The sequence below is a fragment of the Cavia porcellus genome, unplaced genomic scaffold (genome assembly GCF_034190915.1).
Source record: "Cavia porcellus strain 051 isolate PalLab524CR breed Dunkin Hartley unplaced genomic scaffold, mCavPor4.1 scaffold_23, whole genome shotgun sequence".
In the NCBI taxonomy this organism is placed as follows: Eukaryota; Metazoa; Chordata; class Mammalia; order Rodentia; family Caviidae; genus Cavia; species Cavia porcellus.
The window spans coordinates 37877680-37891394 of NW_026947506.1; the positions used below are offsets into that span (position 1 = coordinate 37877680).

The 13715-nt window shown below is 44.0% G+C and overlaps 1 protein-coding gene across 1 annotated transcript; it reads left to right on the forward strand.

Moving 5' to 3' along the window:
• The first annotated feature begins 417 nt into the window (after positions 1-417).
• Positions 418-13171, forward strand: Tmem225b (transmembrane protein 225B). Its single transcript, XM_023565174.2, has 6 exons — positions 418-530; positions 945-1116; positions 7308-7518; positions 9340-9486; positions 10593-10730; positions 12854-13171. The coding sequence occupies exons 2-6, from the start codon at positions 1087-1089 to the stop codon at positions 13024-13026; spliced, it is 699 nt and encodes a 232-aa protein (XP_023420942.1). The 5' UTR covers positions 418-530; positions 945-1086; the 3' UTR covers positions 13027-13171.
• The last annotated feature ends 544 nt before the right edge of the window (positions 13172-13715 follow it).

The following is a 13715-nucleotide window of genomic DNA, read 5'->3' on the forward strand; positions in this document are numbered from 1 at the left end:
GGCTAATCAGAATGCTCCACTGGGAATCTGTAACTAAGTAAGGGCAAAGAAAACTTTGTTTCCTTTAGTGCAACCTTGAAGACTTTGTGTGCCTGTGTAGACTGTTAGCATCACTGAAAATTCTAAAAGGTTCACCATCAATGTCCTTGGATGACCTGAGGATGTGTCTGGAGACTTGTTGAGGGCTATTTTTCTAATCATCTGGTGATTGGAAAGCCTGCGGGTGGGGAGATCCATGCTCTCTTTGTGGGATCAGGGAAGAGAGGAGTTCAAGGTCCTTCCTGGCCTGAATGTCTTCTCTTTCCAGCACTACCTATGCTCAACCCAGCCCCAGCCAGGGACGCTGAGCCTTTTGGCAGAGAGTCTTGTCATGTGCTTCTGGCATGACGGATCATTCATTAAATCGCTTATCCATGGGCTTTCACTCACTCCTGTGCTCTTGGAATATGAGCTGATTTGTGGGGAAGGGGAAGGAAGTGTCATCCATGGCCCTAGTTTTTGAAAAATTGAGTAATAAACACATTTCTTTAGTGAGTACAGAATCAGGAGATGGGGACTGGTGACTTCTCCAGCCCAGTGTGGCTGCCTTTGCTACTAGAATCAGCTAACCCATTCCCATCCCAGGCTGGAAGAGTGTTTTCCCATTTTCAGAGTTTTCTCCAGGTTAAAATGCCCTGGGTGGGTGGGGGATGTCACTAGCGCTGGTGAGAGGAGCAGACAGGATTCAGGGAGGGTGGAAGGGGAGCTGAATGAGAGAGGGGGAAGGTCTGTGTAAAGGGTCTGAGGGACGGGAGCAGGGTTCCTGTGGTGTCTGAGGCTCTTGCCTTTCTTTCCCTCTATGTATAGCTGGTATTTAGTGCTGTGTCTGCTGAAGGTCTTTTCCAGGCACATCACTGGTTCTCTTTCAGCAATCCAACAGGCTTACAGGGTGTTTTTATTTTCAGTTTACAGACAAGAAAGCTAGGACCCAGGAAAAAGTGACTTATCCAAAATTACCCTGCTGGTGATGGCAGAGCTGGAATTCGAATTCAGACCCCACTGACTTTGGACTGCTCCAACTGCTACCAGTCTGTGAGCGAGGCCAATATGGCGAACCTACGTGCGGAGGCCGGGCAGGTGAGGTGCTGGGCGGGGCAGGGCTGGAGTGCCCGCAGCGCCCGATCAACCATCAACGGATCAACGGCGGCGGGCAAGCGCCCAGAGTGTGCTGGGCAGGCTCCGTGGGAGGCCCAGTGGAAGCCCAGAGAAGGAACCACAGTCTGAAGGGGAATCAGAGGCCAAGAGCAACCTCTCTTCCCCTAGAGAAGCCTTTCCCTGGGATGGGATGGAATGGGATGGGAAACCCCGGCGGTGCCCAGGTGGGAGGCCAAGAGATGTCCCTGAGGGTGGGAGAATGTGGGGCATGGAGAAGTCCTCTTCCCAGTCCTTACCCACAGCCCCAAATCAGGCACCCCTAACTGCCCCAAGGGACAGGGGACACGCGGACCTGGAAAACGTCCCTGTGGCTTTGGGGCCTTGAGGAGGCAAAACCTTGACATTGTGAGGCCAGGGCTGGAGGACTGTCAACAGGAAGGAACCTCTGTCCATGTCTTGGTCAGTTTGCAGCCCAATTTCCCACAAATTAGGGGTGGAAACAGTGAGTGCTCCATGCCGCCAACATGCTTTCTTCCTTGGTCCCTTCCCCAGTCCAACCCCATGCGCTTTAGGTCTTCTTGTTACTGTCCCAGGGAGGTGCCAGGCTTCAGTTCACACCCTGTAGGGCTTGAATTGTGGAACCTTCAGACAGGTCAGTCCCGCCTAGTATTTAATAGTGAATAACAATTGTTTGTCATGTTCTAGTCAAAGCAAAAATTGAGTAATTCCATTCCCCCACTTTTTTTTTTGCCTTTTACCCTATTCATATGCCTCTTAGGGAAAAATTACTGGGTCCTGGAGATGCAGCTAGTGGTGGAGTGTTTGCCTAGCTTGCTTGAGACTCTGTATTCCATTTCTGTCAAAACGAACACCAAAAACAAGGAGGAAAAAAAGCAGTCACTGGCTCCCCTAGATTTGGGAATCACTGAACTGCTGGCTGTTGGGGGCTGGTGAGGTGGATGGGGCAATGATGGAGGATCCTGGACCCTGTGCTGCAGGGACTGTGGGATCCTTTGTCAGTCAGTCCCTCTCTCTGGCTCTCCCCTTTAAGGCTGAAGTGACTATGCTTCTCCAGTCTGGTCTGTATCAGAGCATGTCTTAAACTGCATGTCTCTGGAAGCACAGTTGTCTAATACTAGTACTAAGTGCTGTTTCATGTGAGACCTGGTGCCTGGGGAAGAGGACAAGTTCCTCGTCACCGGAGAGTGGCCAGGCTGTGGTGGGGCACACAGAGGTATCCTCAGGCTGCGGAGATGTTAGTTCTGTCCTGTGTGATGCACTAATGTGTGTCTCCCCTCAGTATTTACCAAGAGCCTTTGAGTTCCAGGTGATTTCATCCCTGAATCGTCACAGCTGACCCAGGAGGGTGTGGGGTAGCCAATAGGTGCATAGCTCATTTTTGTTGAGGGAATGGAAGAGGTTTCTTATCTGGAAATGCTATGTGGAGTGGTCAGAACAAGCCACACTCTTCAGGGGAGGTAGATCTGAAAGGCTTGGGGAAGTGATGATGAACTATGGCACACACCCTACAGTGGGCTGTTTGTTAACATTGAAAGATCTCAAAGATTTGCCGTCACTGACTTAGGGGAACAGAGAAGCCATCCTGGGAGGATCCCAGGCTTGGAGGCTGGTGTGCTCTGACTGTGATGCTGTGTGTGTGGAAGGAGGCATGTAGGTGTGGGGGCAGGGAAGATGGGTGCTCTGAGAACTTTATGAAAGGAAGCAGGAGTGGGTGAAGAAGGCGAATGAGTTGCAAGTGTGAAGGGAAGGGAGAAAGCAGCATAAACTCAAGCTGGAGTCAGCGTGAGTGAGAGCATGATGGAAGCAGGGAGGAACCAAGGTCACTACTAGAAAGGCTGAGATCTGGGACTGTACAGGAAGGGGCCACGTGTCAAATGAGATGCCCAGCCTGTGCTACCCATCTGGAATCAGGGGACAAGATGTGGCTATGACTCTTTGTGTGGGTTTTAGAGTTAGGGTTTCTTATAAATTTGCTCTAACCCTCTTCCTCATAGTAGAGCAAAGGAAACTGAGGTTCTGAGATTGATATGTCAATTTGGCCTGAAGAGTGGGTGGAAAGTCAAAGGAAAGACTTAGAGAGGGGAAGTTTCCTCAGATGGAAAGAAGAGAAAAACTGACACAAAGAGGAGAAGGTGAATCAGAGTGTTTCCAAGTCATCTTGGCTGTAATTGGAAGAAAACTTCCCACCTAGAGTGATCAGCATATTTGGTGTTGGAGTGCTGGGAAGGACTTTCACCTCTCTCTTTTACTGTCAGACTTGCTGGACTGCAGGGATCAGCAGCTGTCTAAGATGTTCCCTTCCCTGGCTGCATCAAGGGTCTGCATCAGGATTATAGTTGTGCCCAGGGCCCGTACTGGGCATGGGTGCTTTCACAGAGTGCAGGAGAGAGGGGGAAAGAAGCACCCTCTGTCCCATGGCCTTGTCTTCTGAACTCACTATGCACAGCTTGAAAACTGCGGTGCTGCCACATAGAGCCCTGGTCAGCCCCACTCTTCAGACCCAGCTTTGGTGTGGCTTGGAAAGAGGGGCTCTTGTCTTCCTATGCTCCTTACTTATTTTGCTGCATCTTTTGTCTTTCTTTCACCTAATGCCCTCGCCAGATGCCCAGGCTCATCACGGTGCCCCCTGATGCATCCGGACCAGGCCTGCTCTTTCTGCAGCACACCAACCTTCCTTCTAGCTTTTCCTTTCCTCTCCCTGCTTTTCTTTCACTACTTCAGGAAAATTAGAGGAAATCTTAGGGCTCCCAGGCTTAGCAAAGACAGAAGGGGACACAGTAAATGTGCTCCGAGTTGTGCCTTGAAGTTGCGAATGACTCCCAGCTCTTTCTCCTACAGGGAGGTTTGAATTTTAGAAGTCACCTTCCATTCCTACCTCCATCTCCCACTTTTAATGAAGCACTTGGGCACAGAGCAGAGTTTGGTGCTTCACTACACATACTTTTTAAAAAAATTTTATTTAAGGAGAAAAAAGAAAAAAAAACAGAAAAGGGTACAAGTTATACAGAATTTCAGAAAAAATAAACAGTAGGAAATCACTAGTTAATTGTATATTGTCATCTTGGAAATAGTGGTTGAAGTTACCAAATTAAAGCATATAGAGGGGACTTTCAAACAGTGAGTCTGCAAACAGCTTTGTTCAATGATCCAACAAAACTCAGTAATATGGTTATCTATCTTATACACTTAAATATATATGCAGTTATATCTTTTAGAGAACTTTCTTTTCCTTTCTTTTGTACAACGACAATTACACATTTTGGGTTTTATTACTCCCACAGTTCTTATTACTTTTTTTTTTGAAGAAAGTAAAACCAAATGTGACATACCAGGGCAGAGTCAGTCAAATCAAAAGGATGGACATAATACATAATGTAAAAACAAAATACAAGGTGATCAACAATGGTTACCATAATGCCTCTTGTTATCTTAAAAAGAATTGCCTATATCATCAGTTATAATAAAATTGAACAAAACAGTAAAGAATAAGACCAATAAAACCAAAACATTGGAGACATTAGAGGACTTCAAAAGAAGATAATGGTCAACCAGAATGGGCGTCACAATGAATCTTATTGTCTTCATAGTTGTTGCCTATACTTTCAAACTTGGTACTATCAAGCATAACAGAATAGAGGAAAATCAGTGAAAACAAGATGGTGAGAGCAATACAGAGTTTCAAATCAAGTTAATAGGAAATCAAAGTGGGTTATATAATATATCCTGCTATTTTTTATTTATTTTTCCCTTAATTAAAAGGATAAAAATGAAAAAGTAGATAATAAAAAGGAGATTGAGATAAAAAAGAGGGCATAACAACAAAACAGTGCAGGTCAAAACATAGCCATTTAAGCAAAATAGTGTTTCACCACAAGATAATCTCGACATAACAGTAGTTACCATAGTGTCTCTTCCCTTAAAATCTTTGGGTATAACTTCGTATACTGTAGCATCAAACATATCAAGACAATGTAAAACCGTTCAAGAGAATGACAGTATTACAGGGTATTTAGAATCAACTAACAGAAAATGAACAGTGGTTTCTGTATAATCTCCTTGTCTATAAAAGTTTTTGTTTATATTATCACATATAATAAAATCCAATAAGATACAACAGGTTAAAACCGATGGAGACAGAAGAACAAAAGTTGATGGGACTTCAAAACAAGAGGACATTAAATCAGCACTACCTATTATGATGTCTTGTTTTCTCCAAAATAGCTGTTCCTACCATCCAACCTTGTTTGCCTCATTTCTGTTGAGCTCTTTTTCTGTGATTAGTTGTCAGTTTGTCTTCTTCATTTTGCTTTCTGCTCCATTCATTGTGGCCGTTCTGCCACTGTTTCTGGAATCTTGGTATTTTTCATTTTTAGAATATCCTGCAGTAATCTCTGTAGAGTTGAATTGGTGGTTGCAAATTCCCCTAGTTCCTCTTTATCCTGGAAGCACCTTGTTTTTCCATCAATTTCTAGGGACAGTTGTGCAGGATATATCAATCTTGGCTGGAGGTTATTATCTTTCAAAGCTTGAATTATTTCCCCCCAAACTCTTCGTGATTTGATGGTTTGTGCCGAGAAGTCTGCTGTAATTCTGATGGGTGTTCCCTTGTAAGTTATCTGTTTCTTGTCTTTGATGGCTTTTAATATTCTGTTCTTATATTGGATTTCTGGAATTTTGATTATTATATGGCTGGGTATGGCTCTGTTTGGGTTGTAGGTGGCTGGGGTCCTGTATGCCTCATACATCTGAGTATCTTTACCTTTTGCTAAATTAGGGAAATTCTCCTGGATTATTTCTGTGAATAGCTTTTGTAGTTCATTTGTCTGAGTCCCTAAGAGATTCCCTCCTAGTCTATAAAAGAGTCCCCATTTCTCTCACTCACTGCAGGTCGATGCAGGGCTCCCTGCCAGTCCCGCTCTCAATGCCGTTTGGTTCGCCGATTCCAGCTCTCAGAGCTTTCGTGCGTCTCTCTCCCTGCCGTGTTGATTGGGACGCAGTATGGGCAGCAGGAAATTCAAATCACGGCTTCCAGTGGCGTGGGATCCAGCTTCCACACTGAGATTTTATCTGTTCCTATTATAGCATCAGGATTGCATTTCCAGTTGGTTTCTCTCAGCTTAGTTCATTCCTGGGTCGGCAGGGTACATCTCCCCTCACGTAGGACTCCTCACAGGGCACCGCTCCTGGATTCTAAACTGGTAATCTCAGAGAGCCTCCATGGCTGCTGTTATTTGTCCACCATTTCTCCCGGAAGTCCCCACTACACATTCTTTATTTGGTCTTTTCAGTGGCCTTTTGGACAGTTGTTATATTACCCCTTTTTCCAAGTAGAGAAATCAAGGTTCAGAGAGTTTGAGTAAATTCTCTAAATGACACAGCTAGAAAGTGGCCAGGCTGAGATAATGACTAAGGGCCCCTGAAGCTAAGACCAGTCAGCACTTACCTAGCACAACAGCACAGCTCTTTCAGAAGACATCTTACTGACAAGGTTCGTGAAAGAGAAGACACGTTGGGGTGAGGGCTTCTATGGATGAGGACTCCTTAGAAGAGGGCCTTGACTCTCAGGCTGAAGGAGCATCTGGTTTTTCAGGAAGTTGTATGGAGCAGCAAAACTAAAAGCAAACCTTTATTTGTGCATAGGACCTACTCATTCTTCAACAGATGGCCAGATGGGACCTTGTGATAAGAAAGCTGTCACTGAGTAAGGCACTTGAGGTCAGCGCCTTATTCCTAGTCCAAGTGCTTAGCCTGCAAAACACAAGTGACACAGAAGAATCTGGTGCAGATGTTTGCCAGAAGTAGGATGAGCCTCTGCAGAATGGAGAGATTAGTACTGTAGAGCCGAAGAGGGCTTGAGGGGGCCAGGCTCACCTTCTGGTTTTGTTACGGGACGAAATTGATGCTGACAGAGGGTACCTGCTATGCTCAAGGCTACCCAGTGCGGCAGCAGCAGATATTTCATGCATGTTTTAGGTCAGCTGCAGAGTCCTGCAGGCTGTAAAGTTAATCAGAAGAAACAAATTCCCATTGGCAGAGCATTACCTATGTTCTATGCCCAGTACCTGCATCTCCGTGGGCATTGCCTCCTTTACTCTGTGCCACAGGCAAATGTGGAGATGTCCTACTTCCACTATTACTTTTCCTTTGCACAGGTGAGGCCGACTTTGGAGGACAAATGCATGAAGAGATTCTGCTGGGCCATTGCCCTGGCCTTGGCCTCCCTGGGCTACCTACTCATACTGGTGATCTCCATCTTTCCCTTCTGGGTACGTCTGGTGGATGAGGAGTCCCATGAAGTGTTTTTCAGTGGCCTGTTTGAGAACTGTTTCCATATCAGATGCTTGAAGCCTCGACCTCTAACCAGTAAGGAGTAATGGGATTGAGGATGGGGGAAGGGGAGATGGGGCCAGTGGGGGGGCCAAGGTAGGCTGGTGGAAGAGGACAAAGTTTAATAAGCCCATAAGGATGCCTTCTCTGAGTCTTCACTCTCTTGGAGTGAGAGGACAGTGGGATGCTGGAGAAAAAAATCTAATAATGTCCAGTTCACTGTAGTAGAGACAGAGATGCCAGGAGCAAAGCTTTTTTTCTAGGCCGGGAGTGCTATAGGTGGAATAACAGGTGGGTTCTGGTGCTGCCCCTGGGAGCTGCCATTAATTTGCACACACAACATTCTTATGGGTAGGTACAGCTTCCAGCCAGGGAGAGAAGCATGGTTAACAGAATATAAGGCTGGATTTTGGCCTCCTTTTCTCTTCAGATAATGTACTCAAGCTTGGGGATCTTATGTGAGAGGGAATGGATACAGCTATATGAGTTCAGAGGGCTTGAAAGCCTCCTCAAAGTGCTATATCTATATATGTATATATATTTATATATGGGGATGGAGCAGGGTCTTGCTGGCAGTTCAGGCTATCCTTGAACTGGGTAGCCTAGGCTGGTCTCAAACTTATGGCAATCCTCCTGCCTGACCCTCTCATGTGCTGGGATTACAGGTGTGTGCCACCAGGCTCGGCCTCTTAAGATCATTTTTGTAAAAAATTTTTCTTTTCTTTTTTGGTGCTGGGGATTGAACTCAGGGCTCCGTATAGGCAAAACAGGCATACCACACTGATCTATATGTTTAGGCTCTATAAGGAACTTTTGAAGGCCATAAAGATACCTGTTTAATCAAATATATGACTCAGGGAAGACTCAGGGTTACCTCTTAGAAATAGGAAAAGGTACGTTGGAGAAGATGGGTTTGTTCCTGTGAGCTTTTTGACCCAGGTTTTCTCAGACTCAGCACCGCTGATATTTTAGGCTAAAATCTTTGATGTGGGGGCTCTTTCCTGTTTCTTACAGGATGCGTAGTAGTATCCTTGTCCTCTTCTACCCCTTAGATTCATCCACCTCTCTCCACTTAGAAAGCCAAAATGTCCCCAGGCATTAATAAATACTTGAGTGGCAAAGACTATCCCCAGGTGTGCACCACCAATTTAACCCAAGAGGAGACTCTGGAATGTCTGGGACTTCAGCAACACCCACCTTTTGTACTAAACCCATATGTGTATCTCTGGCAAAGTAGTTTTGAGATGCTCTGAATTATGCTGACAAGGGAATAAATCACCCTGTTTCCAGACTCTGGTTCTGCTATTTTTGGTGTTTCACTTATCATATTAACCAGAAAAATTAAATAGGAAAGAGAGGAGGTTTCTGCGAAATTCAGAATATTTTGACCTCATGGAGTTCTGATTTCTCATGAGGGAATCATTTACCATAGTCAGCACAGTTGTCAGTCTTCACACATGCACATATGATAAATTTTATTAGGAGAGTCTGATTTTGTGTTGTTTGTTAAAGCTACCATTTCCCCCAAATAAACAATACATGGTTTTCCCATGATTTGATATAACCAGATTTACATAACAATGTTTGTTACTATTGTAATAATGATGAATGGTTTCAGTGTCTAACATTGTCAGTAGAATTCGTTTTTCATTACCTCCTGTGTTTTTTGGAACAAAAATTGTGAAGCTAGAGAATTTTTCAAGGCAGTAGTAGGCTTATAGCATTGGTCCTAAGGCCATGCTTTGGGACCCAAGGGTGGTAGAGACTCCGAGGTTATCTGTGCCAGGTTATCTGTGTGGGGTTGTCCCTTTGGGGGCAGGGTCCACAGCTCCAGCTCTGGCTCTCCTTCTCCTGCAGTTTACATCTTCCTTGGCCGGATCTTCCTACTCTCTGCGGTTGTCTTGGCTTTCCTCACCAACTTCTTCATAGTGTCCTTTGCATCTGACCTCTTGTGGGGGATCCGGAGGCCCAATGTCCTGTCAGCCTTCATCAGCTTCCTCACAGGTGCGGAGTGGGATCAAGGAAGTGGGCAGTTGTTTTCTGTGATCCAATAGAAGTGTAGTTTTTTTTTTCAGTATGTGGCAAGGGTGGTGGTCAAATACCTCTTTGAGTGCCAGTCAAGTGCTCTATCACTGGGCCCTTCTTACTTTGAGACAAGATTTTGCTAAGTTGCTCAGGCTGGCCTTGAATTTGTGATTCTCCTACCTTAACATCCTCAGTAGTTGGGATTATGGCCATGTGCCATCCTGGGTAGCAAGAAGCATGGTTTTTAAGGTCCCCTTCTTTGCCTTCTCTATGAAGTATTGTACTACCATATACATTCTCTCAGAATTGAGGATACTTCTTCTTTGGGGCTTCCAACACTATATTTCCATATCTGACCTTGTGAGCTTAGAGTCATATGTCTGAACAGTCACTTCTGTATCCCAATGACTGTCATAAAATCTTGCAAAGAATTATAATTAAAATATATAATACCAAATTAAACAAACCTTTCTTTCCTTTTCTTTTTCTGAGAGTGGGCCTCACTATGTAGTTCAGGCTGGCCTAGACTTCACTATGTTGCCCAGGCTGCCTGAAATTTTCAGTGATCCTCCTGCCTCAGCTTCTTGAGTGCTAAGATTACAGGCGTGTGCCATTAGGTCCAATGAAGTAAGTGTTTCTTAATAAATGAATGGAAGATCATCTAAGCCCTTTGGAACCTTTTGGCATTTAAAAAGAGTGCCCACCCTGGTAAGTGCCCAACCCAGTGGCCGACATAGAAGGCATGCAGTGGGAAAACTGGGTGCAGTTTCACCCACTGTTTTACACACGGAGCACTCAACCTGAACTGAGCCAAGGACACAGATGCAGAAGGATTTGGGAAAAGGATTTCTGATGATGGGGCCCCTAAGTGGTGAAGTGCATGGCTTTGAGATGGGATGGCAAGGAAGGAGAGACAAACCAGTGAGGTACCGTGGGAAGCTGTTGGCTCAGAAAAGGGAAAGGGTGAAGGGAGGGAAGGAATTTACAAGCAGGAACTGCATCACTGTGTAATTCAGTGAGAGGGAAGTTGGAACCAAGACAGGAACCTGGGAGGAGAGCAAGTGACACTTGCTGTGACACTCCAGGGACCTGTGCCTTCCTGGCCTTGTTGCTGCATGCGTTGGAGATCCGGAATCTGAGGATGAAGCCCAGCCCCCCACAGTTCTCCGTGCAGTGGCCTTACTATGTCCTGTGCCTTGGCATCATTCTGTTCCTGCTGGCTGGTGAGTGTTTTGGAGCTGCTGTCCCTCTCCCTGGCCTCTTCTGCAATTAGAAGCCTCTCTGGGGAGGATTCTAGAGCTGTGGTATTCAGTACTGTAGCCACTAGTTATACCTGGATATTTAATTTTAATTACTTAAAATGAAATAAAGTTAAAAATTTAGTTCCTCAGTTATATTAGCCATATTTCAGATTTTTAGTTGCCATATGTATCTAGTTTTTGCTAGACACATATGGATGGTGTAGGTAAAGAAATTTTCATCTCTGCAGGAAGAGTTTGTTTGACTCTGAAAACACTCTTTCAAATGTCTATATCCTCCCTTATACTATCCTGGTTTGTATTCCTGCCTTTATCTTGAAATCTATGATCTTGTTCTTCACTGCAACTCTTTATCTTCAAACATTGTCGCTTATTTAGATTTTGGTTTTTTGGTCTTTTTGGGACAGGATCTCACTTTGCAGTTCAGGCTGGCCTTGAGCTCACTTTGTAACCCAGGCTGGCCTTGAACTCATGGCTATGCTTCCTTAGCTTCCCAAGAGCTGGATTTACAGGCACATCTCTCCATGCCTGGCTACTTGTTTATATTATTAATCCTAATTTTGTCCTAACTGTTAATCTTCTCTCCCCTTTGTGAACCTTAATCATGATCATATTATATTACAACCTGATTTTTAAATGTATCAAATATATAAAAACAATATTTATGATGTAGCTATAAGATACAGTTATGAATAAACTAAATACCCATCTCCAGTTATATAGTTTAAGAACTAGCCATGTCTTACTGAATCCATGTTTGTAAATTATAGCATTATTTTGTGTAACACTGAGAAGAAAAATTGGTGCCAAATATAATTCTGTGATGCTACAGCAGTTTTAAGTCTATGTTTTGCTGTTTTTCAGGCTCTTTCATGTAGTGTCTTTTTTTCCTGGTGTGTGTGTGTGTTCCAATCGTTAATTCATTTCTGTCCTATTTGTATTTGAGGCCTGGATTTTGAGTGTTTTCTCTAAAAGGATACACAGTTTCATTTATGTGTTCACAAAGAGTCAGGTATCACAAACACAGTCTTTAGGCTTTGTGAATTTAGCTACAGACCTGTATACCAGCTATCCTGTGTTCATGCATTTTCAGTTAGTGCAGGTAACTTATTACAGCAGAGTCAGTGTTAGATCTTCCACCTTGAGCAGACATGGGCTTTTTCTCCTATATTTTTGTGCCCCAAATGACCAGCAGAATGGAAACTTGGGGTGACCCGAATCGGGTCTGTATCTTTAGTGTGAAGGCTAATGTGAGTTTACTATCTAAATTCCTGTTTTTACTTTAGTTTTGGCTTCTATGAATATTTTACTTTGGTGCCACTCAGTGAAACGCTTAAACATAAAATTTTATTTTATTTTATTTTTTGTCTTTTTCCTTTTTATTGGTACCAGGAATTGAATTCACAACTGCCTGTTTGCAAAGCAGGTGCTTATGCCGCTGAGCTAAATCCCCAGCCCCAAACATAAAATTTTAAAGAAAACACTTTACTTAGAGTTTTTCCTGTTTTTAGTGGAAGAATAACTGGCCTGTTAAAAACAGAAGTTGTCTTTTATCTTGATAGTGTCTATTATTTGCTCAATATATCTCCGTTTGTTTTTATAAACGTTGATTAAGTCTTTTTCTTACTTTTCTGAGGGTCTTAAGTTGGACATCAAGAGGCCGGGGTTTTCTTTTTTTTTTGTCTTTTTCCTTTTTATCGGTACCAGGGATCAAACTCACGACTACCTGCTTTCAAGGCAGGCGCTTATGCCACTGAGCTAAATCCCAAGCCCCAGAGGCCTGGGTTTTCTGTTGGATTTTCTCTCTAAAGCTTCACCATTCACTTATTAATAGATTAGACAGTTGCGGATGTGTTTTCAGCTCCGATTTTTAATGTAGTTCTTTGTACTCCTTGTCCTTTGAGGTCCTGTTTCTCTTTCTATTGCTAATAAGCTCTGTTAGAGGGGAGAACCATGGAGGGTAGGTCCAGAACCAGAGACTCACATTGGAGGAAGAGTCCTTGAATTCTACATCACAGAGCCTTGAAACCCTCCCCTCTCACTGTCCCTTTTCCTCTCCTCTGACCTCAGCTTTTGCTGTTCTCTAGGTGCCATCTTCCTCTCTCAAGAAGCAACCTGCCATGACTGCCATTTGTTGCCCATTTTCCAGAATCCTCGGGCGACCCGGGGCATCTCACACCTGGAGAGGCTGGAGAGTTTGGGAGGAAGACTGAACTGTTTACAAAAGGGGGTACTGCAGCAGAACGAAACAGTTATCTAGCCCAAGATACTGTTTCTCTACCCTTCTTCCAGCTGTGTGAAGACATGCCTGTTGTTTCTGAGTGTCATGTCAAACCCTCACCCCCATATGCACAGCAATTCTGGCCTGCATGCATTTGAAATGTATTAAAAGTTCTTCCAACTTTTCTGAGCTTCTTGTGTGATTTTTTTTGGTAGGTGTTTTCAATAAAGAACAACTTCTCTGTTGGTTCACACCTCAAAAATCTAACGAGATTTTGTAAAACAAAAAATGTATAGAAAGTAATTCCTACATCAGGTGTTTGAGCTGAAAACCTTAACATGAAACTGGTGTTCCCAGATAAGAAGTGTGATTTGCTTCCTTTTGGGAAACTTTTCTTTTTCTTTTTTATTCTGTACTAGAGATTGAAACAAAAGCCTTCACACCGAGCCATATACCCAGCCCATTTCTGTATATTTTATTTTGAGACAGGGTCTTGCTAAGTTGCTCTGACTGGGCTCAAACTTGTAATCCTCCTGTCTCAGCCTCCAAGAGTACAGGGATTACAAGCATGTACCATCTCACCCAGCTCTAGGAAATTTTTCTTAAATGTGTGGTTGAGGGTAGGGTTGGAGCTGGTTAAAGGTGAGAACTTTAGCTTCTGAGACTGGAAGCCTGAACCCAGCAAATCTGTATCTTTGGGGAAAGCATAAGAATCAATATGCCAACCC

Excerpts from the sequence above, each read along its gene's own strand:
- Tmem225b (XM_023565174.2), top strand. The coding sequence starts at position 1,087 with ATGGCGAACCTACGTGCGGAGGCCGGGCAG. Across the intron at positions 1,117-7,307 it reads TACGTGCGGAGGCCGGGCAG|GTGAGGCCGACTTTGGAGGA; the intron begins GTGAGGTGCTGG and ends TCCTTTGCACAG. Across the intron at positions 9,487-10,592 it reads CTTCATCAGCTTCCTCACAG|GGACCTGTGCCTTCCTGGCC; the intron begins GTGCGGAGTGGG and ends GTGACACTCCAG.